At 37.5% G+C, this 27,919-nt stretch overlaps 1 protein-coding gene across 1 annotated transcript in view; it reads left to right on the forward strand.

The window, feature by feature from the left end:
* Positions 1–27,919, forward strand: part of ITGBL1 (integrin subunit beta like 1) — a 123,732-nt gene that overhangs the window by 83,446 nt on the left and 12,367 nt on the right. Inside the window, exon 8 of the mRNA XM_063149616.1 lies at positions 23,014–23,130. Coding sequence (XP_063005686.1) covers positions 23,014–23,130 — 117 coding nt within the window. The remainder of the gene's footprint in view (positions 1–23,013; positions 23,131–27,919) is intronic.

Below are 27,919 nucleotides of genomic sequence, written 5' to 3' on the forward strand. Positions count from 1 at the left end.
TTTTCTTACTATAAACATTTGCAATCCAATTATCTGACAAGTCATTTATACTGTCTCCTTTACTCCATAAAAGAATTAAAAAATAAGTGAGCATTAATTCCAGGGCTGGCCCATTAGAAAAGAGAAAAAGATGTTCCTTGTTCCCACAAAATCAATGCAGTTTTAATTGATTCATTTGTTAAATGGTAGTTATCCTTAATCAAGATGAAATCAAGACTAAAAATCGTTGCATGAAATTTGAAATCATTGAATGAAATGTGTAATGATGGTGATTGCTGTTGTGGACTAAGACTGAATAATGACTACTAATGCCTGGTCTGAATGGTACAGGTAGGTGAAAGCACAAACTGTCAATACTTTCATGGAACTTCATTACGACTATGTTCTGCATGATCTTGATGTCACATTGAAGGAAATATCTGGGTATTCCAAATAAGCAATACAAAAGTCATAATTCAGGATGTGTCATTTCAATGCACTGTATATTCATTGCACTGCACTTGGTTTGGAGTAATAGTATGTTTGAAATAAGGTCAAGTAGTACCAAAATCAGAATTTCTTTACAATTAGTGCTAAGTAGCCAGCAGGATAGGAAAGAATAGTAGATAAAAAAATAAGGCAAACAATTCTAACAACAGTAAAAGATGATGCTGTAGTAAGCATCACTAAGTGATGTGATTAGTGGAACCTGTTCTCCATTCCAAGAGGCCCCAAATGATGGTGATTCTAACTGGACCTGTAGCAAAGTTGGCCATGCAACTTTTACATTTACAATGTATGCAATGCTGTGAGTTTCATGAAGAAATACATCACAGGATGATTTTGTGGTTTGCAGATATCCTCAAGGTAACCTCTAGCTTCAGACTGAGATAGCTCAGATCCCTTTTAATATTTGTTTTTTCAAAGACACCACATTAGTGTTAAGGAAGGATAAAATACTGCCTGGTGAGTCTTTTAAATGGCACTATTTGTGTGAGAGTAGATGTATAATGGCAGAGTAATGATTCTAGTCTGTCTATATGTTCAATAAACCAAACTGAGGTTTATATTTAGGCTCTGCATTTAGTCACCAGCTTCATTTCAATTACACAGTCATCATTTGTATTCTCTTAGAGCCTCTGCTCTCCACTGGGGAGTTACAGCAGTATTTTTTTAAGCACTGTAAGCCTGTGTGGCAAAAAGTGATGACTTTTGTATGAAGAGGTTTCCTGTGTAAGGAGGGACTGTTCTGTTCTGTTCTGTCAATAATTAAGAGCACGTGGGAACAAAAGGGAACATTCCCTTCTCAGGATTAGTGTACCTGAGATTTTAACTGTTCTCTTGTCTTCTGTGTTATAATATCACATTCTCTGCTCTGAGGATTGACAAAATATATGTTTTATTGTGGAGCCTGGTATTCCCCTGTAAGTAGTACATTATCAGATATTTCAAAACAGCATGATGGCATATTTGCACCTTTTAATCTGAAATACTGAGTAACATCTGCTTTCACTGCCCATAATGGGGTTCAAGAACCTTTGTAATTGCCTACCATCTTAATGGATCCATGAAGAGCAATTACAGTAATTGATATTTCAAAACAACACAGATTAATTAGATTGCACCATACATTTATTGCTAGCTTCATGTTTACTCTGTTAGGAATTATTTTGCTGCTTTTTATTTAGTGTGACTTGGGTTTGTCTTTTGTGTCATGAACACTTTTAACAAAGAAATAATGGGCAGTTCTAGTAATGAAGACAGACTTGGTACCTGGATGAGAAATTTCCATCTATTGGATAACCATCCGTGTGGTTATCTATTTGATTTTTTTAGTTCATGGCTTTTAACTTCTATCAGTTGATTCAAAGAGGGCTTCAGGATAGCATAAGGAGTAGCAAAATCTTCAAAACAAAATGAAACCTCTTGCAGAATTATTTTTGAGTGCTATTTGATGGCAACTGAAAGAAATATCTTCATTTTATGAGTGCAAAGTGCAAATGCATCAATGGCAATGATGTTTTCAATTTAACCTACAACATCAGTGTATGCAAAATCATGTAAGATTACGTATTCATAGCTGCATTCAAAATGCTGTCCATGATGATGATTGTGTTTCCATTCTTCGGAGTCAATGAGAAGTGTCTACACCTGTTTCCAATTTTTGACCTTCATTTGAAGGTGTTGAAATGATATTTCTGATTGTTCTTTGAATTCCCTGGGGAGAGATGGAGAAAATTTTGAGGATGGAACAAGGCAAGGAGTGATTCCCCCCTGCTCCCCCCTTTTTTTTCTCTTTTGTTTTACATTCCTGGTAGCTTAATGCTTTGACACCTGGAAAGAATTAGGCTTCTCTGTACATTCAACCAAGCAAGAATGATAATAGTTCATGAATTATAGATGCCCTTTTCTCATCTGATTTTTTATAATTATTATGCCTGGTTTGGGATCTATAAGCAATCTTGAAGGAGTCCTGCTTTTCTGTGAGGGATGCATGGTAGGGAGCTGAGTTTTGTAACACAGGGTTTGTCATAGGAAACTGAATTATTATCAGTCTTCTGGAGCTCTTCATGGTTAGTGAAGGGATATAGAATGCGATACTATTTTTATGCTGAATCAGAATCTTTGTGTGTTTTGGCAGATTTATTCAAGTAACCGACAGCTGATACTCCATGACAGGTGGTACCTCAGCTTCCAATTTATAAACAGGGTAGCACAAAAATCTTTCAGTGTCTTCTGTAAATATAAATAGATGATATCTTTCATCAATGTATATTGTGAGGTTACAGCCAAGTTGCTTTGTGTAAACGTGACATCTGAATTCCTCCTATGGATAGGGAAAAGAGAAAAAAGAGTGCAAAACATCTGCATGTATTCCTTCGTCAAGTTGTTGGGTGCAGAAATATCTGAGCCTATTTACTTAGACTTTTTGTTCCTATTGAAACTATCTTTTTTTTTTCCTGAATCATTGCAAAATCTACATTTGTCTTCTCAACTATTTCAGACACATCCTGCAGATACAGCTAATTAAGAGCCAACCACTAGTTGGAGTTTCCCTCAGAGCTTTCCACTGATTTGTTTTTGTTTATGATGTGCTTTGTTTGCTTCATTTCAGTGACACATTTGTGCAGTCTTATTTAGCCTTTTGAGCAGCAAGTTACTGGAGCATCAGTGCACACAGCATGAAAAGAAATGAGTCATTCACCCATTCCCAATCTTTTGTTTCCTCAGCTGATTGAAGGGTTCAATAAATTACTGTGGTTCATAATGACTATAAAAGTTAAACACTATTTTTATCTATTCAGCTGTGTTTTAAATACAGCATTGGGATCTATCATTCTGTCATGGAGAGAGGCTCTGGAAGCATTTGACAACTTATAATCTTTCCTCCTTCACATATTCATAAAACAGAAAAATTATGCATGCAAGCAATAACTTTACACATTAATTATTGAGTCAGATATCAGGAAGACCATAACTTTATGAAAGACAATGCATAGAATGCACTTCAATTTGAAGAAAAGATGAAGTTCAAAGGGAAAGATCCCAAGGTTTGAATAACAACAGATAAGTTCCTGTCCTTCCTCCTCTATGCTTTATCTGGGTCTTGGGCCAGAATATCTACATTGTGATATCCCCTAAGGAGGAGCAGAAGTGAGCATCAGGAGATCCAGCTGTTCACTGGGCTCCTTAATGGGCTTGGGCAATGCCTGACTGGTGCTGGTTACAGAGGGTGTAATCAGATCCTTCTCTCACTGAATCACTGGTGTTTGCTAGCATGCTGCAAGGAGTCAGCAGGGCCATGACAGTGTCACCTGTATTGCTTTCTTCCTGGAAAGAAGATGAAGCCAGACAACTGCCTTGCCCAGATCATGCAGCAAGAATCATAGTCTTCTACTACATCCTTCTGCCCTCTGTATTTCTTTATTATTTGGCTTAATCAATCAATGCACCTGTCTCAGTATATCGAACAGTGATAAAATAGCTTCCCAATTTGTTCCTGACTGTTGGTGACTCATACTACTAATTTCAAGAAATTCAACTGGCTGTATTGTGGAAGCCCCTGCACTCCTTCTTAGACTGTTACTGGATTTTTGATGCTAGCATTCATAATTCATCCTGGTGTTATACAGGAATAATTCACTGAAATAATTTTTTCAAAAGAGAGAGAGAAAAACACTTCTATTGCTATTCCATCTACACACTGCAACCCAGAAACAACTGCTTAGTAGGAGTTAACCCGTGCTCCTGAATAATCTTTTGCAGATTAAAAAATTGCTCAGGTATACTGAGCAATTCTTTTCATTCAAGTGGCATTTGAATTTGACTCTTTCCACAGCCCTTTTTATTACAATAACATGGGCAGGATATGAAATAAATATAGTGCAGAATGAAAAATGGCTGATGTCTTTAACCTGCAGAGTCTCATGATAATCTCTATAGATTAGAGCCCTTTACTTTAAAATAATAAATACTCTGTTTTAGTGACTTTGGGTTTTTTCTCTGTGTTGCTTATGATGAGAACAAAACATTTGCAGTTATCTATATACTTGTATGTAAGTGAACAAACACAGTAGCATTGACACTTTGGCACGATTGCACAATTTGTGTGTTTTCAGCTGTATATCCTGCTGTACAAAGCTCAGATAAGATCTGAATTGTGTTATTTGGAATTGCTAAGCTTTTGTATTTCAGAGGCTTTATTCTGCTGTCATGCTTCTCTTGCCAGAAATTGTACTTGTGTCTCCTAGAATACTTTTTTTTTTTTTTTTTGAGATGTGCATTGGTATGCTTTGCACTCCACATTCCAGCATTCTGTTGGAAAAACTGGCTGTTCATGACTTGGATGGGTGCACTCTTCACTGGGTGAAAAACTGGCTGAATGGCTGGGCCCAGAGTGTGCTGGTGAGTGGGGTTACACCCAGTTGGTAGTTGGTCACCAGGGTTGTTTCCCAGGGCTCAGTTCTGGGACCAGTTAGTCCTGTTCGATGTCTTTATCGAGGAGCTGGGTTGAGGGATCAAGAGCGCCCTCAGTCTGTTTCCCAGGGACACTGAGTTGAGCAGGAGTGTTGATCTTCTGGGGGACATGAAGGCTGCAGGGAGATCTGGACTGGCAGGATTGATGAGCCAAGGTGTGAAGGTCAGCAATGCAAAGTGATGGGTCCTGCCCTGGGGTCAAAACAACCCCATGCAGTCCTACAGGCTTGGGCAAGAGTGGCTTGAGAGCTGCTCAGCATAAATGACTGGCAGCTGGTTGGCCATGAGCCAGCAGTGGGCCCAGGTGGCCAACGACTTCAGTGACATGGTGACCTGTATCTAGAATAGAATGGCCAGCAGGACCAGGGCACTGATCATTGCCTTGTACCTGGCAATAGGTGAGGCCACACCACGAGTAATGTGTCCAGTCCACTTCAGAAAGACAGTGAAGTGTTGGAGTGTGCCTCAGAAAGACAATGGAGCTGGAAAAGGGCCTAGAAAACGTGTGCTGTGAGGAGCAGCTGAGGCAAGTGATGCTGTTCAGAGAAGGTAAATATTCAGGCTCAGAGAGGACCTATTGCTCTCTACAACTACCTGAATGGAGGTATCTCTCTCTCTGTCTATTCTGCCATCTCTCAAATGGAAGGACAAAAGGAAACTGTATTAAATTATACCAGGGGAGGATTAGATAATAACAATCATTCACTGCAATGTGGTTAGGTATTGGAGTAAGTTGATGATAGAGATGGTGGAGTCACTGTGTCTGAAAGTGCTCAAGAGGTGTTGGAATGTGGCATCTGGGGATATGGTCTAGGGGGGATTATAGTTGTGGTAAGTTGGCAGTAGGACAGATGACCTTGAAGGTCTGTTCCAACCTTGATGATTTTGTGATTTGCTGAACTTGTCTTGAGATCCTACAGTAGCTCTTGTGCTAGAGCATAGACAAGCCATCAGGTGTTAATTACAGTCAGTGCTACTGACTGACTTCAAATGAGAACACTGAGTATCTTTTTATGCAAGCTATTTGATTCTTTGATCAAAGAAAACTGAAAAATAAGTTGAAATATCTTTCTAGAACATTTAGGAAGATTTATGCTGTCTTAGTTTCATTCTTGCCTTATTTCTGACGGGGCGTCTTACTAACTTTCATCTTCCCGAGAAAAGATATTTATAATAAATGTGGAGACCAGTTTTCACAGGATAAGAGTCTTTCTTTCTGGATGAGTGCCGTTTCTAACTCTGAGCTTTTTTTCTGGAGTACCCAGTGGGGCAAGAAAAGTAAATTACTTGAAGTGCAAGTATCACTGTTTTGAAGGTAACTGGGAAAAGCAACACTCTTAAGAATTAATTTCTGAGTTACTTAGAAATAAGTAAAATATGTTGCTGTATTGATTCTGGTCCTAATTTATGTATTTGGAAATAGCATAGCCTCTTATTAACAAAGAGTATAAAGCCTTTGCAAAACAAATACATAACTTCATTTTCAAAGAATTGTAGAGTGGGCCTATTGAGTTCTATAAAAATTCCACTTTCCAGATTTTTTTTTTTTTAATGAATCAGAAACTGTTGAGTGCAAATGTGTATTGTGTAGTTCTACCACAAGCTTTTGGAAAACCTTTATTTTTTTTTTCCCAAAACTCCCTCAAGGATCACTAATTAATCAAACTTTTTTTTTCTTCACCTTCTGTAGGAGAAATATCATAATAACTCATCTTGAAATCCTGTAATTGTCTACATAATCAAAAACCATGAACATCTTGTTGCTATGGTAGTCCATTAGAGGAAAAAAGTTTTAAATGAAAGAAAAATATTTTAGCATGAGGGTGACCACACACTGGAAAAGGTTGCCTAGAGATTTTATGTGGTCTTTGTCTTTGGAGTTGTTCAAAACAAAACTCGACACCATTCTGGGCAGGCAACTGTAGGTCACCCTGTGCTGAGGAGGGAGGTTGGACTGAATGGTCTCCAGGGGAGACTTCCCTTCTCAACTATTTTGTGATCCCTGTTGATGACACTGTGACTTAGATTAGCTGAAAAGACTTTCCCACAAGGACACATTAATCTGTTGAATTTTGTGGCATGGCTTCACGGTAACAGTTTAATTTTTCCATTAATACAAATGAATTATTTTCAATTAAACATAATGTATTGCAGTCCCATAGGAGTAGAATAATTTGTCTATCTCTTTTCTAATTTGAGATGGTGTGAACTCATTTTAATAGGCTAACATCTCAGAGTTGTTGTTATGTATGTCAATGCAAAGGAAGAGCTAAAACACTCCTCAGCGTTTTTATCTCTCTGGTTTACATATCTATGCAGACATTGCTGTTAATTTATCTTGTGCTGGGTTTCCTTTTTTACTTCTGTAATAAGTACGTGAAAACTGGATGGTCACTCATCACTTAACCACTCAGGACCTCATTCACTTGGAGCAGACACTCACCACCACTGCCTGGACTTAACATTCACAGCAAGAGGGGAGCTTAAGTAGGGACTTAGGAGAGCTTCTCCTTCTGTTTTTCAGGTTTTGGAAGCATACATCCCTTGCTGGCCACTTTATGGTTCACATTAGCCTTTTTGCTGCCTAGTGGGGCTCTACTTTGTTTCAAGATATTTGGAGCCACAGGCATACTTAAATTTGAGTTTATTTTCATTGAGTGTCTATATGCAGAAAACAAACAACAACTTCCACACAGCTTGAGTTTCAGACACATCTGCCTAGTTACCATGGACTGCATCTAATCAAGGTCTTTGTATGGTACATACAGCTGTCTAGGAATTAATATGTTTCTTTAAAAAAATTTATTATTTCATTCGGAACATAGACCTCTGTTCCTCAGCATTGGTAAGAGTTTGTCCATGGGGTCTTCTACAGAAAGTCCTGACTTTGTGTTTCCTACGCAAGATCCAGCCATGTGAGATCCAGCTCCAGAGATGAAACCATATTAGTGTAGCAGCATGCTTGAATTGTTGAACTCTCCTAACATCTATGTTCATGCTGATAACTTAGTTCTGGATCCAGTTTTGTTTAGAAAGATTGTACAGATCAATCATTAAAACTTTTATATACTTCCTAGCAGAAGCAGAAGGATGAGGTGAAGGCTGACATGGAATTTCTTACCCTTTAGAGTCAGTGCATCCAGGGCTTGTTCTGTGTGAAACTTTTTATAAGAACAGGTAGTGATAGGACAAGGAGATTGCATTTAAAGTGGAAAAGAGTAGATTTAGATGAGATGTAAGGCTTTCTTTCCTGCAAGGGTGGTGAGGCACTGGAACACGTTGCCCAGAGAAGTTGTGGATGCCCCATCCCTGGAAGTGTTCAAGACCAAGTTGGAAAGTGTTCTGAGCACTCTGGTCCAGTGGGAGGTGTCTCTGCCTATGGCAGGGAGGTTGGAAGTAGATGATCTTTAAGATCCCTCCCAACCCGAACCATTTTGTGATTCTGTGAAATACAGAATTGCACCATTTGACTTCTGAGCAGATTTCATGACATTGCAGATCTGTGTGCACGCACTACTGTATCTGCCATTCCAGATTTTTCTCCATTTGGAAGTTGTTTAAATTTGACTTTTTAAAATGGTGGTGGGGTTATTTTCCCTAGAATTATATTGATCTGTGTCATAAGTCATGTGATCATGTGATTTTGATACAGCATGCTGTGAAAGCTCAGCAATTTTTGCATTTTTCCTTTAAGAGACATCCATGCATGTTGTCTTGCCTGGGGTTTACATAAAAATAATACCTGCATCCATCTGTACTACCAATTTTCAGATCAAGTTATTTTCAGGGAAGAATGCTTATGAAAATTATTGCATTGGCAGTATAGAATCAGAAGCATTGAATCATAGACTCGTTTGGGTTGGAAGGGACTAAAGGTCATTTAGTCCAACCCCTTTGCAGTGAGCAGAAACATGTTCAACTTGTTCCAGTGTTTCAGCACCCTCATAATAAAAAATGTCTTCCATATATCTAATCTGATTCTACCCTCTTTTTGGTTTAAAGCCATTTCCCCCTTTCATATCAAAATATTGCCCTTGGTTTGTCTCTTGACATTTGAGATGGAGCTTGTTTTGTTTTGTATACTGATTTTATTGGTCTTCTGAACACTGAGCCTCTGCTCAACGGTGGTGGCTTTTTTTTTGGGTAAGCCTGGGTTGTCTTTCAATTAGATACAAAAGTGAGGCTGGTTTGTGTGTATGGTTTTGTGTGTATTACTTACACTGTGTAAATTATTCAGACTGTGGATAGTTTTCCATTGTGCCATGAAACTTCTTGGGAAAATGCATTTCTTTTTCATTAATTCCAGCTATAAATAAAGTAGTGGAGAAGCAGATAGAGATGAGTGTAATGTTTCCTGTTGTGATCTTTGAGACAGAATGGATGAATGAGTCATTCATTTAAGTAGCAGTGCTGATAATGAAGGCTTCAAGGAAGATATTAAATTCTGTCATTGTGATCTGCCTGTGCTCGGGCTCTGGATCCTGAAAGTGACACTCCCAGACTGTCCAGGTCTGCTGCAGCACAGCCTGCTCTGGCAGTTCCCTGCTGATGCTTTGCCTGTTAACCCCTTTTACCATCAAAGCTTCTGAAAGCCAGACTGTTACTGTGCAAAGTGGAGAGTCCTGATGTCTCTGGCTGGGATGCTGAAATGCACCAGCCTCGCTGCTGGGGAGAAGGCAGGGCTGCTGCTCTTGGGAAGAAAGTAGAGAGTGATTGACTTTTAAAAATAAATGCTTCATTTCTGTGTTTGTGCATGCACTGCAGGAGTTTTGGTGTGTTTTGCATGCTACTGATGTCATAGTACATGTGGTTGCAGATTGTTTTCAGCTAATGTCTCCACTGCTCTTTTTCCCTCTCACAACTGAGTATCAGTTTCTGCCCTTGTATCTACAATTTCCACCCCCCTGTAACTTATGCCTCCCACTATTTCTCAGAGAAAAATAATGAGTTCTACTGATTATTTTTCTTATTTCTTCCCACTCCCTCAGCACTAAGCTTCACTAGCCTTCCCACTCCAGGAAGGGGAAATGAAAATAGCAACAAAATTAGTAATCCTGCGCAGACTCTTATTTGCTACTGTCAGTGCTCTGCCATAACTCAGATTCCTGGGTAGAAGGGTTAAAATCCAAGCAGCTGCTGGAACCTTACATCTTGCTGTATAGGAATCTAATAGCACCAAAGTTTTTCAGTTGCAGGGAGCTGCTGAGGGGGAGACTTAAATACAATTTCCTTCTGACTATATTAGCAAAGAGGAGCCAAACCACATTCTTTGAAGAAACAAATGCTCTTTAGATCATTACTGCTTGCTGTTATAAACAAACAGAGGAAAAGCAAAACAAAAATTTATTAGCTTAGATAAGTGATTTGTAGAATTAATTGCTTTTTAAGTATAGCATTAAACTGTTGCTTTTCTATATCTGAGGTATTTAGAATGCTTTTCTCTAGAACTGAAGTAAAAGGAGACCCTGCATTCATGCTGTATTTAAAGCAATTTTCAGAACTTAAATTGGTAATACCATGTCCATTTTGTTTTTATAATAAAAAGTTTATAGCAAGTATGGAATACTCCATCTAGGTCTGATTTCCAACTGAAATCAATATGACAGAGGTTGTCAAACTAATGTGTTCTGTCTGGTTAGCCATATTTTGGGTGGTTTTTGTTTGGTTGGTTGGGTTTTTTAGTTTTGTTTGTTTGGGGTTTTTTGTAGTGGTTGTTTAGGGTTTGTTTTTTTTTTTTGTATTTGCTAAACATAACTCTGACATTTCCTGGAAGAGGGCTGAAATTAATTTTTGGTAGTCTATAAAAATCCGTATGAGCAGGCAAGGCTTTAGCATTAATTCATGGCATGCTAAACTCAGATATGGCATCCTAGTGCTGGAACAATGTTTCTCACCTCTAGGATTTGCCTCCTGCCTGCTCTTTCATATCGCTTCAATCTCTCACAGTGAAAGCCATGAACAACAAATGCTACTTTAAACATGCAGCAAAACTTCAGGGTTCATCTGCAGTGGTTATTGTGAACCACAGACTGGACTTCACAGCTGAGTTTGCTCCCCCACCTTCCCTGTCTTGGGAGAATGTGAGGATGTGGGGTTTTTTCATAACACCACTTTGCATGCTGACTTCTTTTAATACACTGGTTGTTAGTGCTCTGCTTCCCAGGGGCTGTAATCCTGCTTCTGTCTTGTAGACAAGCAGGTGGATTGCTAATGATTGCCTGAATTTAGATCCAAGGTGGAACTCAGGAGGTGCAACCATGCACCATGATCCTGAGGGTGGTTTGGTGCGAGTGTGTAAAAGGTAGGGTGGCCATAGCACTGATGGAAAAATTGTTCTCAGACAAGAACTGGTAAAGCTGGTAAAGTTTTGAAACATGGTGGCGCAGGAAACAGTGTTTCTTTCTGTTACCTCAATGGTCTGTAAAATAATACAGGACTTCATACTTCAGCAAGGTGGATGTCTTGATTAATCTGAGCAGTGAAAATGGAAATGTAGTCCAATTATGTATTATGGAAAAATATATTGGCTCTTTCCATAGATAAAGTAATTTTGACTTGAAAAGAAATTACTTTGCTTTTAGAGGATATGATAGTATTTTACTCTCTTCCCACCACTGTTTGACCTAGCTATTGTGTTTAATTCTCTTTTAATGACACTTCAAATTGGAAAAAATTTCCTGAAAACACCTGAGTTTCCATTTGCTGGAACATCTTCTGCAGAATTACTCATCCTCATCCCTTTGGCACACCTTTGTAGTTTTGAGATTAATTCACCTCATTTTGCAAAGTGTCAGTCACAGGTTCTCCCTCTTACTTTGTTCTTTCTTTTGGCTGATCATTTCACTTTCCGTCCTCTCACCATTACCCATTTATTCTTCTGTAGGCTCTGCTGCTTACCTGCCTCCCTTGCCTGTTCCTCAGGGCTGAGGGCAGACCTCATTGCTCTCTACAACTACCCAAAAGGAGGTTGTGGCAAATTGGTCTCTTCTCCCAAGTAACAAGCAGGAGAACAAGAGGAACTGGCCTCAAGTTGCACCAGGGAAAATTTCAGACAGGATATTAAGAAAAGTGTCTTCACTGAAAGGATGTTCAGGTAGTGGAACAGGCTGCCCAGGGAGGGGGTTGAGTCACCATCCCTGAAGGTATTTAAAAGATATAAAGCTGTTGCACTTAGAGATGTCTTTTGGTTCATCTGGCCTTGGCAGTGATCGGTTAATTGTTGGACTTGGTGTTCTCAGTGATCTTTTCCAACCCAAATGATTCTGTGATTCAGTCACTTCTAGGCATCTTTGCTTTTCTTTCCTTCCTTCCATTCTGAATCTTCATTTCTCAGTGTTTGGAGCAATCCAAACTTATCCTTCAAGCTTTATTCTTCTGTGTAAAGTGTTTTGCTATTGTGTCCTGACTTCATGACCAAAGGTTTTCCATTCATCTCATCTAAGTGTGAACTGTAAAAATCTTTTTTTTTTTTTTGCCAGATTTACAAGTCTTGGATATATCTGGCCTTAAGTCTACTCTTGTATGATTTCATTACTCATCCAAATTAATGCTTCATCCTTATCTCTGCCATCAGTCTGGGTATACTTTCCTTAGTGGAACTTAGATTACATTTCTTATATGTGCATATTCCAGAGCATACTTACCATGTGTAAGATGTTGTTTTAATGTTCTTCTCTTCCCATCGTATCCCATATTCTGCTGCCTCTGAAATCATTCAGATAATTTTCCTGCCCCTACCTTTAAGTGTAAAAGCGCTAAAAAATAAAGAAATAGCACCCAGAAACTTCTCCCACCTTTAAATAAACATCTCCATTGTGTTTCTACTTTGTTGACTTTCACTGCTTTACCAGTGAACTTTAGTTAGGGTTAAAAATGTACTGAAATAAACTTTTATAGGTTTTATTTGAAAAATGTGGTTTACATGAAGGGTTGACCCTTGCTAACCCTAACCTCAACCGTATCATTCCTCTCACCTGGAATAACCTTTCTCTAAAGTTGTGAAGAACTGTTCCTAAACAGCTGCAGGGGGTAGGGGGTTGCATTTGCCTTTAGATCTCTGTAATAGTGACTGCTGTCTCTGGGAACACTATGTTCTCCATACATTCATTAGTGGGAAATGGACAGATTTAGTTTACAGTTTGCTGGATGTGCTTAGAAAAAGTACTTTGAGGGAGAAAAGGTACACAAATTGCTACAGCAGGCAGCTTGGATGCGTTCTTTGTCTATGCAGAAAGATAAAAACCTTCAGGGTTCACTGGATAAGCCCAGATTTCTCTGCTCAGTCGTTCTTTGGCTTGGCAGATACTTTTTTGCTAGATTATTGCTTTTCCTTGAAAGGATTGCTATTTTTTTCCTAGGCAGCAATCTCATTTCTGATGAAATTTTAAATATTTAATAGAGCAATTGGTCTGTAGAAAGAACTATTTGCATTGTCTTTGTATTCTTACATGATGACTGAGGAAATTGACAAAGCAGTACTTTGTGTAGTATCTATACTTATTTCCAAAACAGAAGAGGATAGATGTTTTCAATTTAGCATAGAATTCCCTACAGTACTTATCAGGCTTTACAGTCTTAACATTTTTAATCAGTTGTAAAAGATCGTCTTACTCTCTGATTTATATAATAGACCTTAGGTTTTCTATTTTTTTTGCTTCATTTAACTTCAGAATGTTTCCAATGCTATAAAAAAATGACATTTTGTTAATCGTACTTTCATCTTTAATTTTTCCATGCATCAATGTTGATAACAGTATCACTTTTTAAACAGTGACTTTTAAAGACAGAAATGATTAGTCATAAACCAAAAGAGATACAATATTTAATATCATGCATATGACTGAAATTTTCCTCAGCATCTTGTTGACTAAAGTTTTCAAGGGACTAATGACTGGTCATGGGTTTTGAATTCTGCAGTTGCTGAAAGGCTCTTAATGTTTTCTGGGAAACACTGGGGACATTCTTTCTCTTCCCTCTTGAGAGAAACTATGGGAGGAATTGAGATTTATATAAAACTTCCCTGGCAATCCCAGAAGTTCTTGTTTGGTAGTCTAACAGTCTCTGCATTAAGGGCAAAAATACTTTCTTGCTCCCTGGTTTCCACTCAATTTCAAGCACATCTTTTGCCCACTGGTGGTGTTTCCTCCTCTCCTGTCTGGTGCCTGGCCCTGGCCAAATGAGGCTCTTCCAGACATCTCTGTTTTCAGTGCCCCCCTGAGAACAGACACAGAGCAGTTGGTGACAGAGTGGGTCAGGATGGAAAGCAGCTGGTAGAGATGAGCCAGGTTGGCTGCACAACAAGACTGCTGAGTTTTGCATCTACAACTTAAACACTTGGGTTAATCTGTTGGTTGCGTCTGACCAGCAAAATAAAGGTCAGTTGTAGCCAAGACAGAAATTTTGCAGGAGAAAATCTTCTTTAGCAGTGATCTTTGTATAAGTTTTGGGGCTAATTCACACTGTAAACATGGTTTTTGCTCTCAGAATTAGCAAGGCTGAGTACAGGAGGCTGAGTACAAATACACCTGGCTCCTAATTATACCTATTCAGCTCAGTCTTACCAGCATCCTTGCCTGCTCATGAAGTTCAATCATGACAGATGAGCAAAGAGGGAATTACTCTTAAGGACTTTAAATAAGTACACATCTTTAGAGTGATACGTAATGTGCCTGGCTGGTCCTTTGAGAACCCTTGGGTCACTGGTTTGTCATTGCTATGCACTCTTCTTGAAATCTGCAAATCCAGGGTTACTTGCAATGGAGAATTTACTATTAATACTTCAAATCATAGAGTGGAGAAATGAAGGATTGTGTCATTTTCTGAAGATAAACTTTGCATTTAAAAAGCTGTTACTCCTTCAAAAGCTGTTACTTCTTCGTTCCATATTGGATACTTTTCCACAGAGCCAGCCTTTTTGGGTGCTGGGAAAAAGCATTATTTCACAGATGCCATTAAATTTGGGGCAAAGATTTTAAGAGCCATAAGGCAGTGTCTCTACAACAGATTAGAGAGCCTTGTAACAAGATGCTAGTGCACAATCTGGCCAGTTGGCAGCAAAAAAAGGAAAAATTTGCTTAAGAGTAAGGGTAAGAGCATTTTAGCTTGGAACAACTCAGTAGATAATGCAGTTGCTAGGAAATGTCTTTCATTTCTGGAAAAAGTCTTGAGGTGAAAGCTAATCAATAAGGTAGATACAGTGTGATGTCATTTGTTGCCATGGTTTCTGAACTTAGCAGTCTGTTATCTGCATATAGTATTGATGGTTGCTATGCAGTTAAATATTTTCATATTGTTGTTTTACTGTTATTAAGCACTTTAATCTTAGCTAAAGCTTCAAAGAGCAGACCACTTAGGAGTTTAAATGTTTTAATTGATAGGCTTCTATCACAAACCTAAAATATCTTGAATTTTTCTATCTAATAAACAACAGGCTTCAGCAGGAAGTGAACAAGGTTAACATTTTGGTGATTAAATTTCCACAAAGCAGTTGACATTTTCTAGTAAATTAATCTGCAAATTAAATAACTCTGTGGAATTAGTGCTATGACTCTTTACATGGCAGATCATATGAAAAAGGGGGTAAGCAGTCAATCCTCTGGATGATAAGGCAGTCAAATGTATGAAGCTCTAAATGGCTGAAAAGCCATGACGGTGTCTTGAACAACGGCCTTGTGTTTCATGTATCTTCCACTATGGGATTGTGAAATCTTTATTGTGTTTGGGTTTTTCTAGAAAATATTTGTAGCAGCTGAATAAGCTGAAAAGGAAATGAGACTTATTTTTCCTGATAGTTGTCAGTGTGAAGAGAAAGCATTCTCAGGTCAGATCCTTTAAATCAAACATAACTTCATTTTTAATGTTCTATGGAGATATTAGTTTTAGTAGAATGCTTTGAATCATTTGCTTGGTTTAGTGGCATCTCTTGCAGTACTTTTTCTTCACAGTTTGAGTTTTTGAAAGCATTTTTGGAGGAAAGAATGAAAAAGAGATGAGTAGAGGAAGGAAATTTAAAAATCAGATGATGGCTTGTTGAATTCTAGGGTTTGTACATCTTAAGAGTGAAATTTGTCGTGCTGTCTATTTTTCTCTTTTTCCCCAATGTATTCCTTCTCTTCTCCTTCAATTTCCACCGCTCTCTGCCTTAACAACACATTTCTTTAGAAAGTGTTTTGCCACCTTCTTTCTTGTCTTCTTCACACATCTCTCCTCTGTGTGGTGACTTTGACTATCACCTTTCATTTGAACAGAGAAGTAATTGCCTTCCTAATCCTACTTGTCCCCTTAATATAGGGAGTGAACCGTCTAGGATGCACTCCCAGTGGGAGAACCTGAGGAAGACGTCATGAGGAAAAGTGATGCCTACGGCTAAAATCCTGCTCCTACAAAGAGGGCAGGGGTGTCCTGGATGACTCCTTTCCCAGAACTCCTCTAGAAATTCCCTGTTGGCTGTGCAGAAATACAAAAGGAGCTTTTGAGAGCATCCTCAAAGAAGGGCTACTTAGAGCAGGCAGATGGAGGAGATGTGTCAGCTTGATGATGACAGCAGATGTCAAGCAAACAATCTGACAAGGAAGCTAGCAGAGCAGCAGTACTTCTTACCAAAATTTTTGAAGAAAGAGAGGGGAAAAAATAAAAAACCAAAAGTAGAATCAAAAGAATGGCAGCATGGAAAAGGAGATACAAATCACTGTTGCTGACTGGCAGGAGCTCTGAAAGACTATCTGATGCTAAATCTGTAAAGTGGTGCTGTTGAGTGGAATTATCTAAAGAAGTATTTCACTATTAAGCTGTCACAAAGAAAAAGCATTTACTTCAGGTGCCATATGCCAGCTGTGCAATCAGACTTCCAGTCATACATCCTGTGTGTTCCAAACCTGGGGGACAAGTCTCAGCTGTTTGAAGTCGCTCTTCCATGACACTTGCTTTTACAATACTGGATGTTCAGTTGCTTGCACTGTTGCGAAGGTTGCATTGTTTGGGATAGCATACTTTTATTTCTTGAGATCTTTTTATTTTATTTTATCTTATTTTATCTTTTTCTAGCTGGGGTTTTTGTGGTTTTAGGTTTTATACCCTGAAGAACAAATTAAACTGTCAGACCTTCTTTGGTACTCTTTCACATCATAAATCAATTAAATTTTTAAAAAATTAAAATAAACATACTCTTTCTACCTAAGAAAATATGCCCACGATACATGTTATATAAGGGAAATCTTGTATTTTGTACTAGTGAACAACTTGATAAAACATACTGTAGTGGAAAGTCTCAGGCAGCTTTAACAAAAGACTTTCTTAATTTGTGAATTTCTGCTGCTTTCCTTAGGCCAAATATTTACATCCATTTATTTCAGACCTGTTGATAGTTCTGAATGTAGTAGCTGATGCAGTTATTGCAGCTGAGAGGTGACCAGTAAGACCAAGAAAAGTACAGCTATTTAACCTAATTATATACTTCAGCTACTGTTCGTGTTATTTGAATAAAAATCTCAGAACTTGCCATTAAAAGTTTGCTTTAGTGTAAAAATTCTTGGAAAAAAAAGAGCACAAAATTCTGAAGTTTGGAAATTACTTTAGATTTCTTAAAGCCATTTTCATTTCATTTTATGTTGGTATGATTCAGCTAAGCCCTTCTCTGGAGCTTTTATATCTTTAGTTGAGGTCTTGGGTCAGTGATGCTGCAAATAATCTTTTAATGAGTAGACTCAAGGCATGTTTAGTTTCTGTATACTGATTTAGAAAGAGAAAGCAAGTTCTCAATCCAAACCCAAGCAAGTAGTGGTTCTTGTAATAACCGCTGAATGTTTTTTCTTGTGTATGAGGAGATAGATAAATTTATCTTCATAATACATAATTTATTTTTACATAATTTAATATATAATACACAATGCATAAATTTATTCTTCATAATACAGTGCAGGAAAAAAAAGTGATTGTTGATTGAACATTTTGTGGAAAACCCAATTGTGATGCAATTTTCAAATTATCTCCACAAAAACAAGTCCTTCATCCCAAACCCCCTAACAGTCACCAGACCTTCATTGTTTGAGTGAGATCAGTCAGATATTTAAAGAGATTCTAAGGATACTTTTGTATGTACTTAAGATGCTTCCAAATGTTCCCTTCTTCTGGCCCCTCATAAACCACCCAACAAACCAGATCCAAGAATTGCCAGCATTTTAAAACCCAAGGATCCTTTCATGTATAAAGCAGAATTATTTTTTATCTAGTCAATACAATATATTTATTATTTTTTTTAAGCCAATCTAGATAGGAATTAATTCCAGGCAATTTTTGGAATAGGACATACAAAATACACCTTGCATGGCCACTTAGAAATCTGTAGCTGTTTCCTGCTTGAGTCTAAATTTCTGCACATTGATCAAGCTTAGCTAGTTTGTGCTGCTCTGACCACCTCTGACTGAGTGAGGCACCACCCTATTTTTCGCCAGTGTTGCATTTTGTTTTCCAATTTTGTGGTACTCTTTGTTCCCTTTACTGGTCTTATATTCCCTCCACCACTCAATCAGTGAATTATCTTTTGCCTTACTTGAATCTGCTGCCTTCTATTACTTGCTTCCAGCCACATCTGCTTCCTCTCACCCTTTATGTGCACTGAAACTTTGTGATCTTCTGTACAAATCTTCCCATCCCCCTTCTCTGGTTTGCCATTTCTGAACCTGAACATTGTTTTAGATCATCTTGCTCACATCCAGCATGAAATGAGTTCTGTTGGCAGAAGGACACAGCAGCTTTACTGAACGTGCTCAAGTTGCCTGAGATCATGTGATAAAAAAGAAATTGCAATTTCTGATAGGTAATGCTTTCAGATGTTAAGCGTGCGACAGCCATGGCGCAGAAAAGTCCTTACTAAAGGCAGATTCCTTCCTATTTATCAGTAGCCTGAAACACCATTTTTTTGATATACCAGATGAACCTGAGATGCTTTTACCACACTGTCAGTGCATTTTGGCACTGTCTTCCTTTTACAAAAAAACAAAAACATAAACAGAAGAAAGGCTTTGTTTATTTGTGTTCATTTAGAAGAGAAAAATTCATCATCCTGCACAGAAAAAATCCTTTATGCTATAGAATTACAGACAGGGAAAGACAATGAATTATATCTTATTATAGTCAGTGTTTATTTTTACATTGAAAGCTGTTACTATCTCTTCCTTTGCTGGCCAAAACAGGGTAAAAATGCTTTATTAAAACAATTATATATTTCTAGCACAGAGTTTTAAAATTACCTGTACAAAGGACACTTTCAGTCAATTCATATAGGCAACTGGAACTTTGTTTGAATGCAAGCAGCTAATTGTCACAGCAATTTGTATGGGGACAGGTTTAATGTTAATCTAGAAACTGTTTAGTAATGTTTTATATATGTTGGACATGAGGAGTGAAAAAATTCTATAGTAAATGGAAAATAAAATCAAAAGCTAAAAGCTTACAGCATTTTACTTTAAAATTCTAGAGTCGATTATCTAATGAACTGGTGTTTTGATGAGATGTGGCACTTTAATTCCCTTTAAAAACAAAAAACCCCAACCTAAGCTGATCTTTTGTCACTCTTCAAGCACTAACAATTATTAGTGATAAGTTAATACTCCTATTGACATCAATGGGAGGAAGAAGCGTGAGGAAATATTAAGACTGTAGGCAAATAAATGTCTTGTATAATTATTCTATTCTTAGCATTTTGCATTGCAGTAAGTGGCTTAAGCTTTTCAATGCTAATGGCACATATAACTTCCATCATAAAGCTGCCTTCATCTGAAGCCATCTGATAATGACATTTACCCTCCCTGTTTAGTGAGGAAGAGTAGAAGCCACTTGCTGTAAAATGTCTGAGGTCAGCTGGTTTCTTTTTACACATAAAGTGTAGCTCTTGCACAGATGGTTGAGAAGGTGCAGAATGTTATATTCATCCCATGTTTAATTGTTTCTGTATGCCTTGGAATTTAAAGAAATTTTAGGATGTATGGCAGTAGCTTTCCCTGTAGGTTGCTATGGTAAACCTATTATTCTATACAAAGAAGGAGTATGTTTAGTAAAGCGCTGATCTCTTTTCAGTATAATGTGAGCTTCAAATTACTTTTGCATGATTGAATTTGTTTGGCAAGTATTTTATCACAATAGCTAGGAGAAGAAGATCACAGAATAAGGTGTGGCTTCTGATATTGCAGCAGCAGATACATACTATATAGTTAGATGTTCAGAAGCAATAGGACTTTAATTCTTTGTTAAATTATCTCCTTAGAGTAAGCCTGTTTTACATAATCTAACCAAAATCTCACTACTTTTGGAGGCAGAATATTTTTGTAGCCAGTACAAGGTGGCATTTATTTGGTGACACCATTAAATTAATTTCTCATGCTGAATTTGAAATGTTTGTAAAAATAAAGGAGCTAATAATTTGAGTATCAATTTCAGCAGCAGTTTAATAAAATACTATAATTCTATTTTTGAATATTTAAATATAAAGAAATAACTCAAAGAAATCCTTTTCCAGCGCACTTGCTGACTGAAGTTTCTGTCTATTTTCAAGACACTTTCAATTCTGCAGTCAGATGATCTAAACCATATTTAGGTGTAATTTAGGTGAGAGCCAGGCAAAAAAAAAAAAAAAAAAAAAAAAAGAGGCACAGATTGAGAAAGTAGGGCCTAAATTCCCTTTGATCTTGTATCTCCTACATGAAAAAATGTGCTCAATCTGTCTAGGGATGGGCTTCCCTCCATTTTTCTGCTGGTGAAACTGTTGCACATTAGCTAAAATGAATAAATATACTTGCAGCAGGGACTGAGAGGAGCCTGTTCCCGCTGCAGCACAAGGGACCAGCCACTGGACTCTGACTTACTAAATTAAGCATTACAGAACCTGCAGGATCCTCATTGCAGCACCTTCCTTTGCTCATTCCTCTTGAGGATTTTCCATCTCTGAAGACCCCTCTAGTAAAAGCAGATGGCTTAAAATGATTTTAACGTCTTCAGGCATCCTTATTATAGCAATGTCTGGCCAGGAGACCACTGCTGAAGATTCTTCTTTTGATTGTGTCACAGTCTTCACAACAGACGGGTCCTGTTCATCAGGAGCCTCTCAGCCTGCAGGTCCCTGACTGTTCCTTGGGACAGGCTGATGTGGCACTTTTGCAAAAGTGATCAGGTTGCCTAAGGTGAATGCATAAAAAGAGACAAATTAGACTCAATAAAATTCTCAGTATATTTAGGCGCTAGGGATTTTTTTTTCCAACTTCTAATGTGGCTGTCCTTGACAAATAATTATAGCCTAGAGAATACAGACCAATAGCATCATTTTTTCTGTAGGCAATCATATCTTAAATTTTGGCATTATTACTAAGCACAACTCTATTTCATGATGCAGTAGATGCACTTACAGTAAAAAGTTTCTTTCTGAAACAAGTATTCTCATATAATTGACAATGAAACATAGTTTCATTTCATTCATATAATAAAGGTATTAAGTACTTACTCTAATTCTCTTTTGTATGTCTTTGCTAAAATTCTTGCCCTTTATGTCCTTCTAGATTGAATCCTGGTGCATAAAATGTCAGCTCGGAAGTGCAGAGATGTATGTTGAGGCTTGGGTAGATGAAGAGTATAGAAGTTGTAAAATGAGCTTAGAATTTTTTTTCACGAGTAAAAAGATTTCTCCCTATTCCAACTTAATTGTACTGTTTTCTTTAAATAAGAAAAAAAAATTCCAACCAAAAAATAAACCCCACAATTAAATATAACAAATAAGGGTTAGAAGTTGGGAAAGGAAGTAATCATTTGTCAGTACCTTACCCTAAAATGTTTTACTGTCATGACACCTACAGTTAGAAAACCTTTACTGAGGTTTTCATTAACAGTCCTTTCCCATTCAATAAAATATTTCAGCAAATGCTGGAAAAAATTAGTGGAGTGTGTTGTGACCTCTCTGGTTGCATAATGAAAGGCTGCACTTGGAAGATTTTTTTTTACTTTCCAGCAATACTATGCTGGGAGTAGGGCTCAGTAGAGCAGTGACCAGGCCCAAGTTGAGTTTCACTGATGCTGTGACTAAATTAAATCAATAAGGGCAGGTTTTCTGCTTCCTAGTCCATTTCCATAGTGGCCATTTTTTACACAAAATATCCCTTCCCAAGCCCACCGAAATGTATGAGTTTGGTCCATGATTTGTGCCATTTTTAGAACATTCTTTCCCTAGCATTGCATAAAATAATTTAACAACATACAGAGACAAACTCTTAGGAGTTAGGGCCCATTATCTGAACTGAATTGGTCTCAGATATGTTCAGTGTAGGACTTTTCTGTATATTAATTTTTAATTAATTATTTTTAATTTATAAATTTTAATGTATTAATTTTCATTGTTTTCCACATCTGGCCATTTTGTACTCTGCCCTTAGGGTTTTGGAGTGAAATCTGTGGGAACTTGGATAAATCTGTTGTCCCTTTAAGCTCTGGGGAGCTCTCCTGTAAATAGATTGATGGAAGGGAAGACTGTGACAGAGGTTGTGCTTATTTCCTCAGATCTAGACAAGAAAAATTGCAGGGATTTTGCTTTCAAAAAGCTTGACAGGTATTTGAAGAATTGTTCTTCTACATGAATAGAGAGTATCTTAGATAGCTCTGTGCATAGACTATTTAATTCTGATCACATTTGTGTTGGTGTTTCTGAGATATGTGCTAAATATTTTAGATCAACTATAGAGGTTAATTATGCAGATAAGCATGGGCCAGCTCAGTTATGCTAAGTTCAGATATGAAAAACATGCAGTGCTAGTGATTGCTTATTGTTGCCATTTCCACTAAGATTATAACAGTGATATACTTTCCATCTGGTTGCCATGGAGGAGGAATAGTTTTGTTTTGCTATGATTTTGTTTGTTTGTTTGTTTGTTTGTTTTTAATTGTGTTTATGAGTTATACTTTAATCAATGCAGCGTGACTCGTAGTTTGTCTTTGGGGTCAGGATGCAGCATGAACTTGGGGTTTATTCAATCTATTTTACTTTCCTGAAATCATGACTCTAACAATTATTTATTCTTACAGGGAGATGTGAGTGTGGCCAATGCACTTGTTTCCCTCCAGGAGACAACAGAGTTCATGGCAAAAACTGTGAATGTGATGATCGACAGTGTGAAAATGCAGATGGCGATGTCTGTGGGGGTATGTGTTTGCTTAATATCACATAACATAGCAGAATTTAGCAGCACAACAGAACTAAATCTTAACTGTATATAGCTTTCTGTTCCCCTTGATTTTATAGAATAATATCACTATAGAATAATTACATCATTCATTGATAATAAGGTGGCAGATTTTTGTTAAAAACAAGTACTAGAAGTATTGAACATGTTAGAAAATATTTATTTTAAGACTTTAGGTATGCTAACACATAAATGGAACTGCTGTATTCCATCAGTTCCATCAGACACTTAAACAAAAACCTAAAACATTAGGTAGCCTTACATTGTGTTTAGTTGTGATGCTTTATTGAGGGTGTTGTAATAAACCTAAAGGTACTGATGACCAGAAAAACTTTTAAATATTTTGTATTCACTAACAGTGATATGCCTGTTTTCTAAAAAAGTAGCAAAATATGTTATGAAAGAATGTAAAATGCTTGAGAGACAGTGTCATAGTAATTGTAGATGCAGATGGTTTATTTTAGTATTGACAGTGAAAGCCTTACGTTGTGATATTTCAGTAAAGTATGTTGGTGTTTAGCAGTATTTCAAGGTAGTTTTGGATATGTAAGTGCATGCATACCACACGGTATTTTATAAGCAGCCAAATAATATTTATCATTCATGCTCTCTTTCTAGTTATTATGTGCTTTGTTTTTAAAATGACTCTTTGATTCCACATGTTAACAAAGTTGTTGTGTGAACAATGGCACATTGTATTGTATTCCTTATTTCTCTGTAGGAAAAATAATGTATTCCTTCATGTTCCTCATGTACATAAAAAAATTCTGACTACAGGGAATATTTCTTCAAGGTGTCTGCCATGCAGAATATAGACATATATAGAAAATTTTGTTTTGAGTATCTAACTAGCCATAAAAATAGTTTACAGCATTCAGAGTAATTCAATAATATGAGTATATAGAAAAAAAAATTGAAATTTAATTTTGTGTAAAAGACATAAAAAACCCACTGAAAATCTGTTTCATATTTGTTAGATGTTAAATAGTTGGGACATAAAATTCATCATCATCCATGCTAAAAATCTCTCTTTTGTTTATATCACTCATATTTTACATTGTTACATCTCCATCTCTTTCTTTTGGGTTTGTCTATGCTTCTGTCTCAGGCTGAACTTCCTGAAATATCTTGCTGAACTGTTTATTCTTTTATCTTTCCTTGTCCTCTTTTCATTGCTATTTTTCTACCACTGTTGCTGCCTAGGCAATCACAGTAAGGACATAAGCCCTTGCTAGTAAATCTGTCTTCAGAGCTGGACTGTGTGGGGTCTGACAGTGAGCACTGAGTGCCTGTAAGCACAAAGAAGGAAGAGCAGTGTTTACAGGTTAAATGCATGCTGAACTGAGAAATGTGAGTGACAACCAAAATTGTTTGAATGAGAATTGTTACTGGCCTTCTCCAGCCAGCAGAGACTGATTAATAGCTTGCTTTCCAGACCAGCTGTCCATGCAACGATAGCAAGACATGAGGTGAAAGCTATGATAAATTAGGGTACAACTGAATGAGATCCCATGGCCATGTTTCTGCATGATGGTAGTGAGTCATTCGCTTAAAAATTCAGCTGTCCATCAATGCAGTACCAAGAATAGAGACTTAATGTCTCCACAAAGACAGAGGTTGCAGGAGGACTCAGCATAGATTTCACAGCGCTCTGCTATTAGAAATTGATTCATATAATTATGGAATCACAGAACAGTTCGGGTTGAAGGGGACCTTTAAAGATCAGCTACTCCAACCACCCCTGACATGGGCAGGGAACCTTTCACTAAGATCCAGCTGCTCAGAGCTCCATCCAACCTAGCCTTGAGCATTTTCAGGAGTGGGGAATCCACAGCTCTTGGAAACCTGTTGCAAGTCTCCACACCCTAATAATAAAAAATCTCTTCCTTATGTGTCAGCTAAACCCATTTCCTTTCAGTTTAAAACCATTACCCCTTGTTCTGTCACTACAGACCGTGGTAAAAAAAAAAAAAAATCTCTCTCGGTCTTTCTTACACTCCTCCTTTATAGCATTGAGAGGTCACAGTAAGGTCTCCCCAGAGCCTTCTCTTCTCCAGGCTAAACAATCTCAATGCTCTCAGCCATAATAGGGGTGCTCCACCCTCTGATCATTTTTAGGGATAGTCTCTGGACCTGCTCCAACAGATCCATGTCTTCCTTGTACTAGAGACCACAGAGCTCCAGGTGGGGTCTCAGCAGAGTGGAGTGGAGAGGGAGACTCACCCTCCTTGACCTGCTTTCCAGGTCTTTCTTCATGTTCCTTTTTCTGTGCCTCTGTACGTAGATTTAATGTGCTAAGACAGGAGAAGGTGTCTCATGCAGCCTTTTTGAGATAGATATATTCTACCTAATGGCCCTTGCCATACTGTTCAGGTTTTTTGATTATTTAATATTTTCAGTGTTCCACAAAAGTATTTAACATCACATTTCCTTTGGCTTTACTTGGTTCTTTGAGTCCTTCATGTGCAAGTTAAATGGTTTTGGAGTGCACACATGACCAAAGAATCACGTTTGCCAGCAGAAGTCTTTGGCAACTCTGTGTTGCTTTTTTACACCAGGCTTGATATTTACCCATCCTGTAACCTGGTGAGACATACTTCTCTCATTCCTCTGAGAAGTTAATTCCATTCACTTCAATTTGTTCTCTGGATGATTATTGGCCTAGCTGTGAGTTCTTGTCACAGCCAAGTAGCGGCCATTAAAGGAACAAAACAAAACATTTGGGGTCCTCTGCATACCACAAGTTCCTGTAGAATTGTGCTGATCAAAAACTCTGCAACGAAACTAAACCAAACAAAAACAGTAAAAAGTTGGTTGAAACTAGGATCACTAGCAAAGGGTTAAACTTGTAACAGGTAACTTGTGTAACAAGATAGGTATAGGTAACAAGACTCTTACCTATGGATGTATCCATTGTGTATTATATCAATGTATCATTCTGTGCTTCAAATAGTGAAGATAAGAACATCACCAATAAGAACATTAGCTTTGATAAGGCCTTTTAATGTTTATTTATAAATGTTTGCACTGTCTTTAACAATAAGAAACAACTAAGACTGGTCATTCCAGTAAACCTGTTCTTTGTCACTCATGACAGTGGAATACTTTAAGTCTGATCTCTTTATTTTCAAGTGAGCAATTCCATTGTGATGACTTTTTTGGCCAGAGCACATAAAAATACAATCATCACCAAACTGCAATTTTAACACTGTAGGGAATCTAGTTGTGTCATGCCACATCAAAGAGTAAATGCAGATTATCTTTTTTTTTGTTAATACCAATGCCTTTAGTTATCATTAGTTTGAAATTCTGGTTGTACTAAAAGGGCTTCCAGAAGCTGGAGGAGTTGACTTATCCTTGGAGCAAATGCTGAGGTAATTTTTATTTCACTCCTTACAGAGATTTGCCTTCACACCTCTCTCTTCTCGAAGTGTAAGAAAACAGCTCAGCAAAAACTCTGCTTGAGATTTTATGGGAGGAGAATTTAGTGGGTTTTTTTAAATTACTTTTAGGAAATCCACTAGTAAATTAATTTTCCCCACTCAGACACATCTTTTGTTGATTTCATCCTCTTGCATTCTCATGCCCAAATACAAGCATCAAAGTGTCTGCATATAGCAGTTTGGTAAGGATTCCTTGTGTGCAACACAGAACATGGATAAGAGATGCCACCCATCAAGTTTTCGGTAGGACTTTTTATTTCTTCTCAACCAACAATAAAAAACTGGTCTTTGAATACATCTATTATATATTCAGGACCCAAAAGTTAGGGTGATCCTTTTGACTCACAATTTTTCTTACTTTTATCTCTGTAAACTTGAGGCATGTCGGGTACCTGTTGTCTGTGCTTCCTGATTTTTGACATTCTTAGTTCTTGACAGTCTTAGTTTGTGACATGCTGTTCTTGTTGAGGTTATGAGGAAAAGAATGACACAAGTTTTTTTCTGTGTCTGCATTGACATCTCTTGTTGTTGAGCACACACGCTTCTGCCAAGTCATCATGACATATTGTTCTGTGAGAGTGCAGACCTTCTGATTTTGACAAAACAATACATTCCTTAGTTTACTCCTGTGACTGTGTTGTTGGTTATCAATGTAGGTCATTTGATCTCATTCTGGGGTTTCTTCTGGAACCTACTTACACATTTTCATCCATGCACCAGTATTAATATTTCCAATGTTATCTCTATGAATTGTCAGAGAACAAGGGAAAATCTGGAGTTTATAAGGCATACATCTACCTTAAGCCACAATTCCCAGCTTTCCAATGATTTGAACTTTTAAATCTGAGCCAGAAACTTCCATATCACATTCTTATAGCGATGGGTTCTAGGATTGCTCAGTCATCACCAGGATGTACAATGCTAAAGCTCCCTCTCAAAGTCTGGTATAAGTTGCCCCTTATTGCCATGTTCCTTTGAATATAAAATTTTCATTACTATCCAGCCAGTCTAAATAATTGGATTCAGAGGAAGGTCTGCCTTTTTTCCTTTTTTTTTTGAATACAAAATATATGACAGGAAATGTAAAATCTTTCTTTTGCATGAAAATTCTAGGTCCATGCTGCAGAAATCATGAATGACATTTATTTTTGAGATCTGTTCAGTGGAGCAGAAGCATGATATTTTCAGATATCATGTTCTTATGAGGACCAGTAAGACCATAACCATAGAAATGAGAGAGCTATGATTAATTATATGCTTGATTAAGCAAAGCTAAGTATGGTACAGTTGCTGTCAGACAATTTC

The sequence above is a fragment of the Melospiza melodia genome, chromosome 2 (genome assembly GCF_035770615.1).
Source record: "Melospiza melodia melodia isolate bMelMel2 chromosome 2, bMelMel2.pri, whole genome shotgun sequence".
NCBI lineage: Eukaryota > Metazoa > Chordata > Aves > Passeriformes > Passerellidae > Melospiza > Melospiza melodia.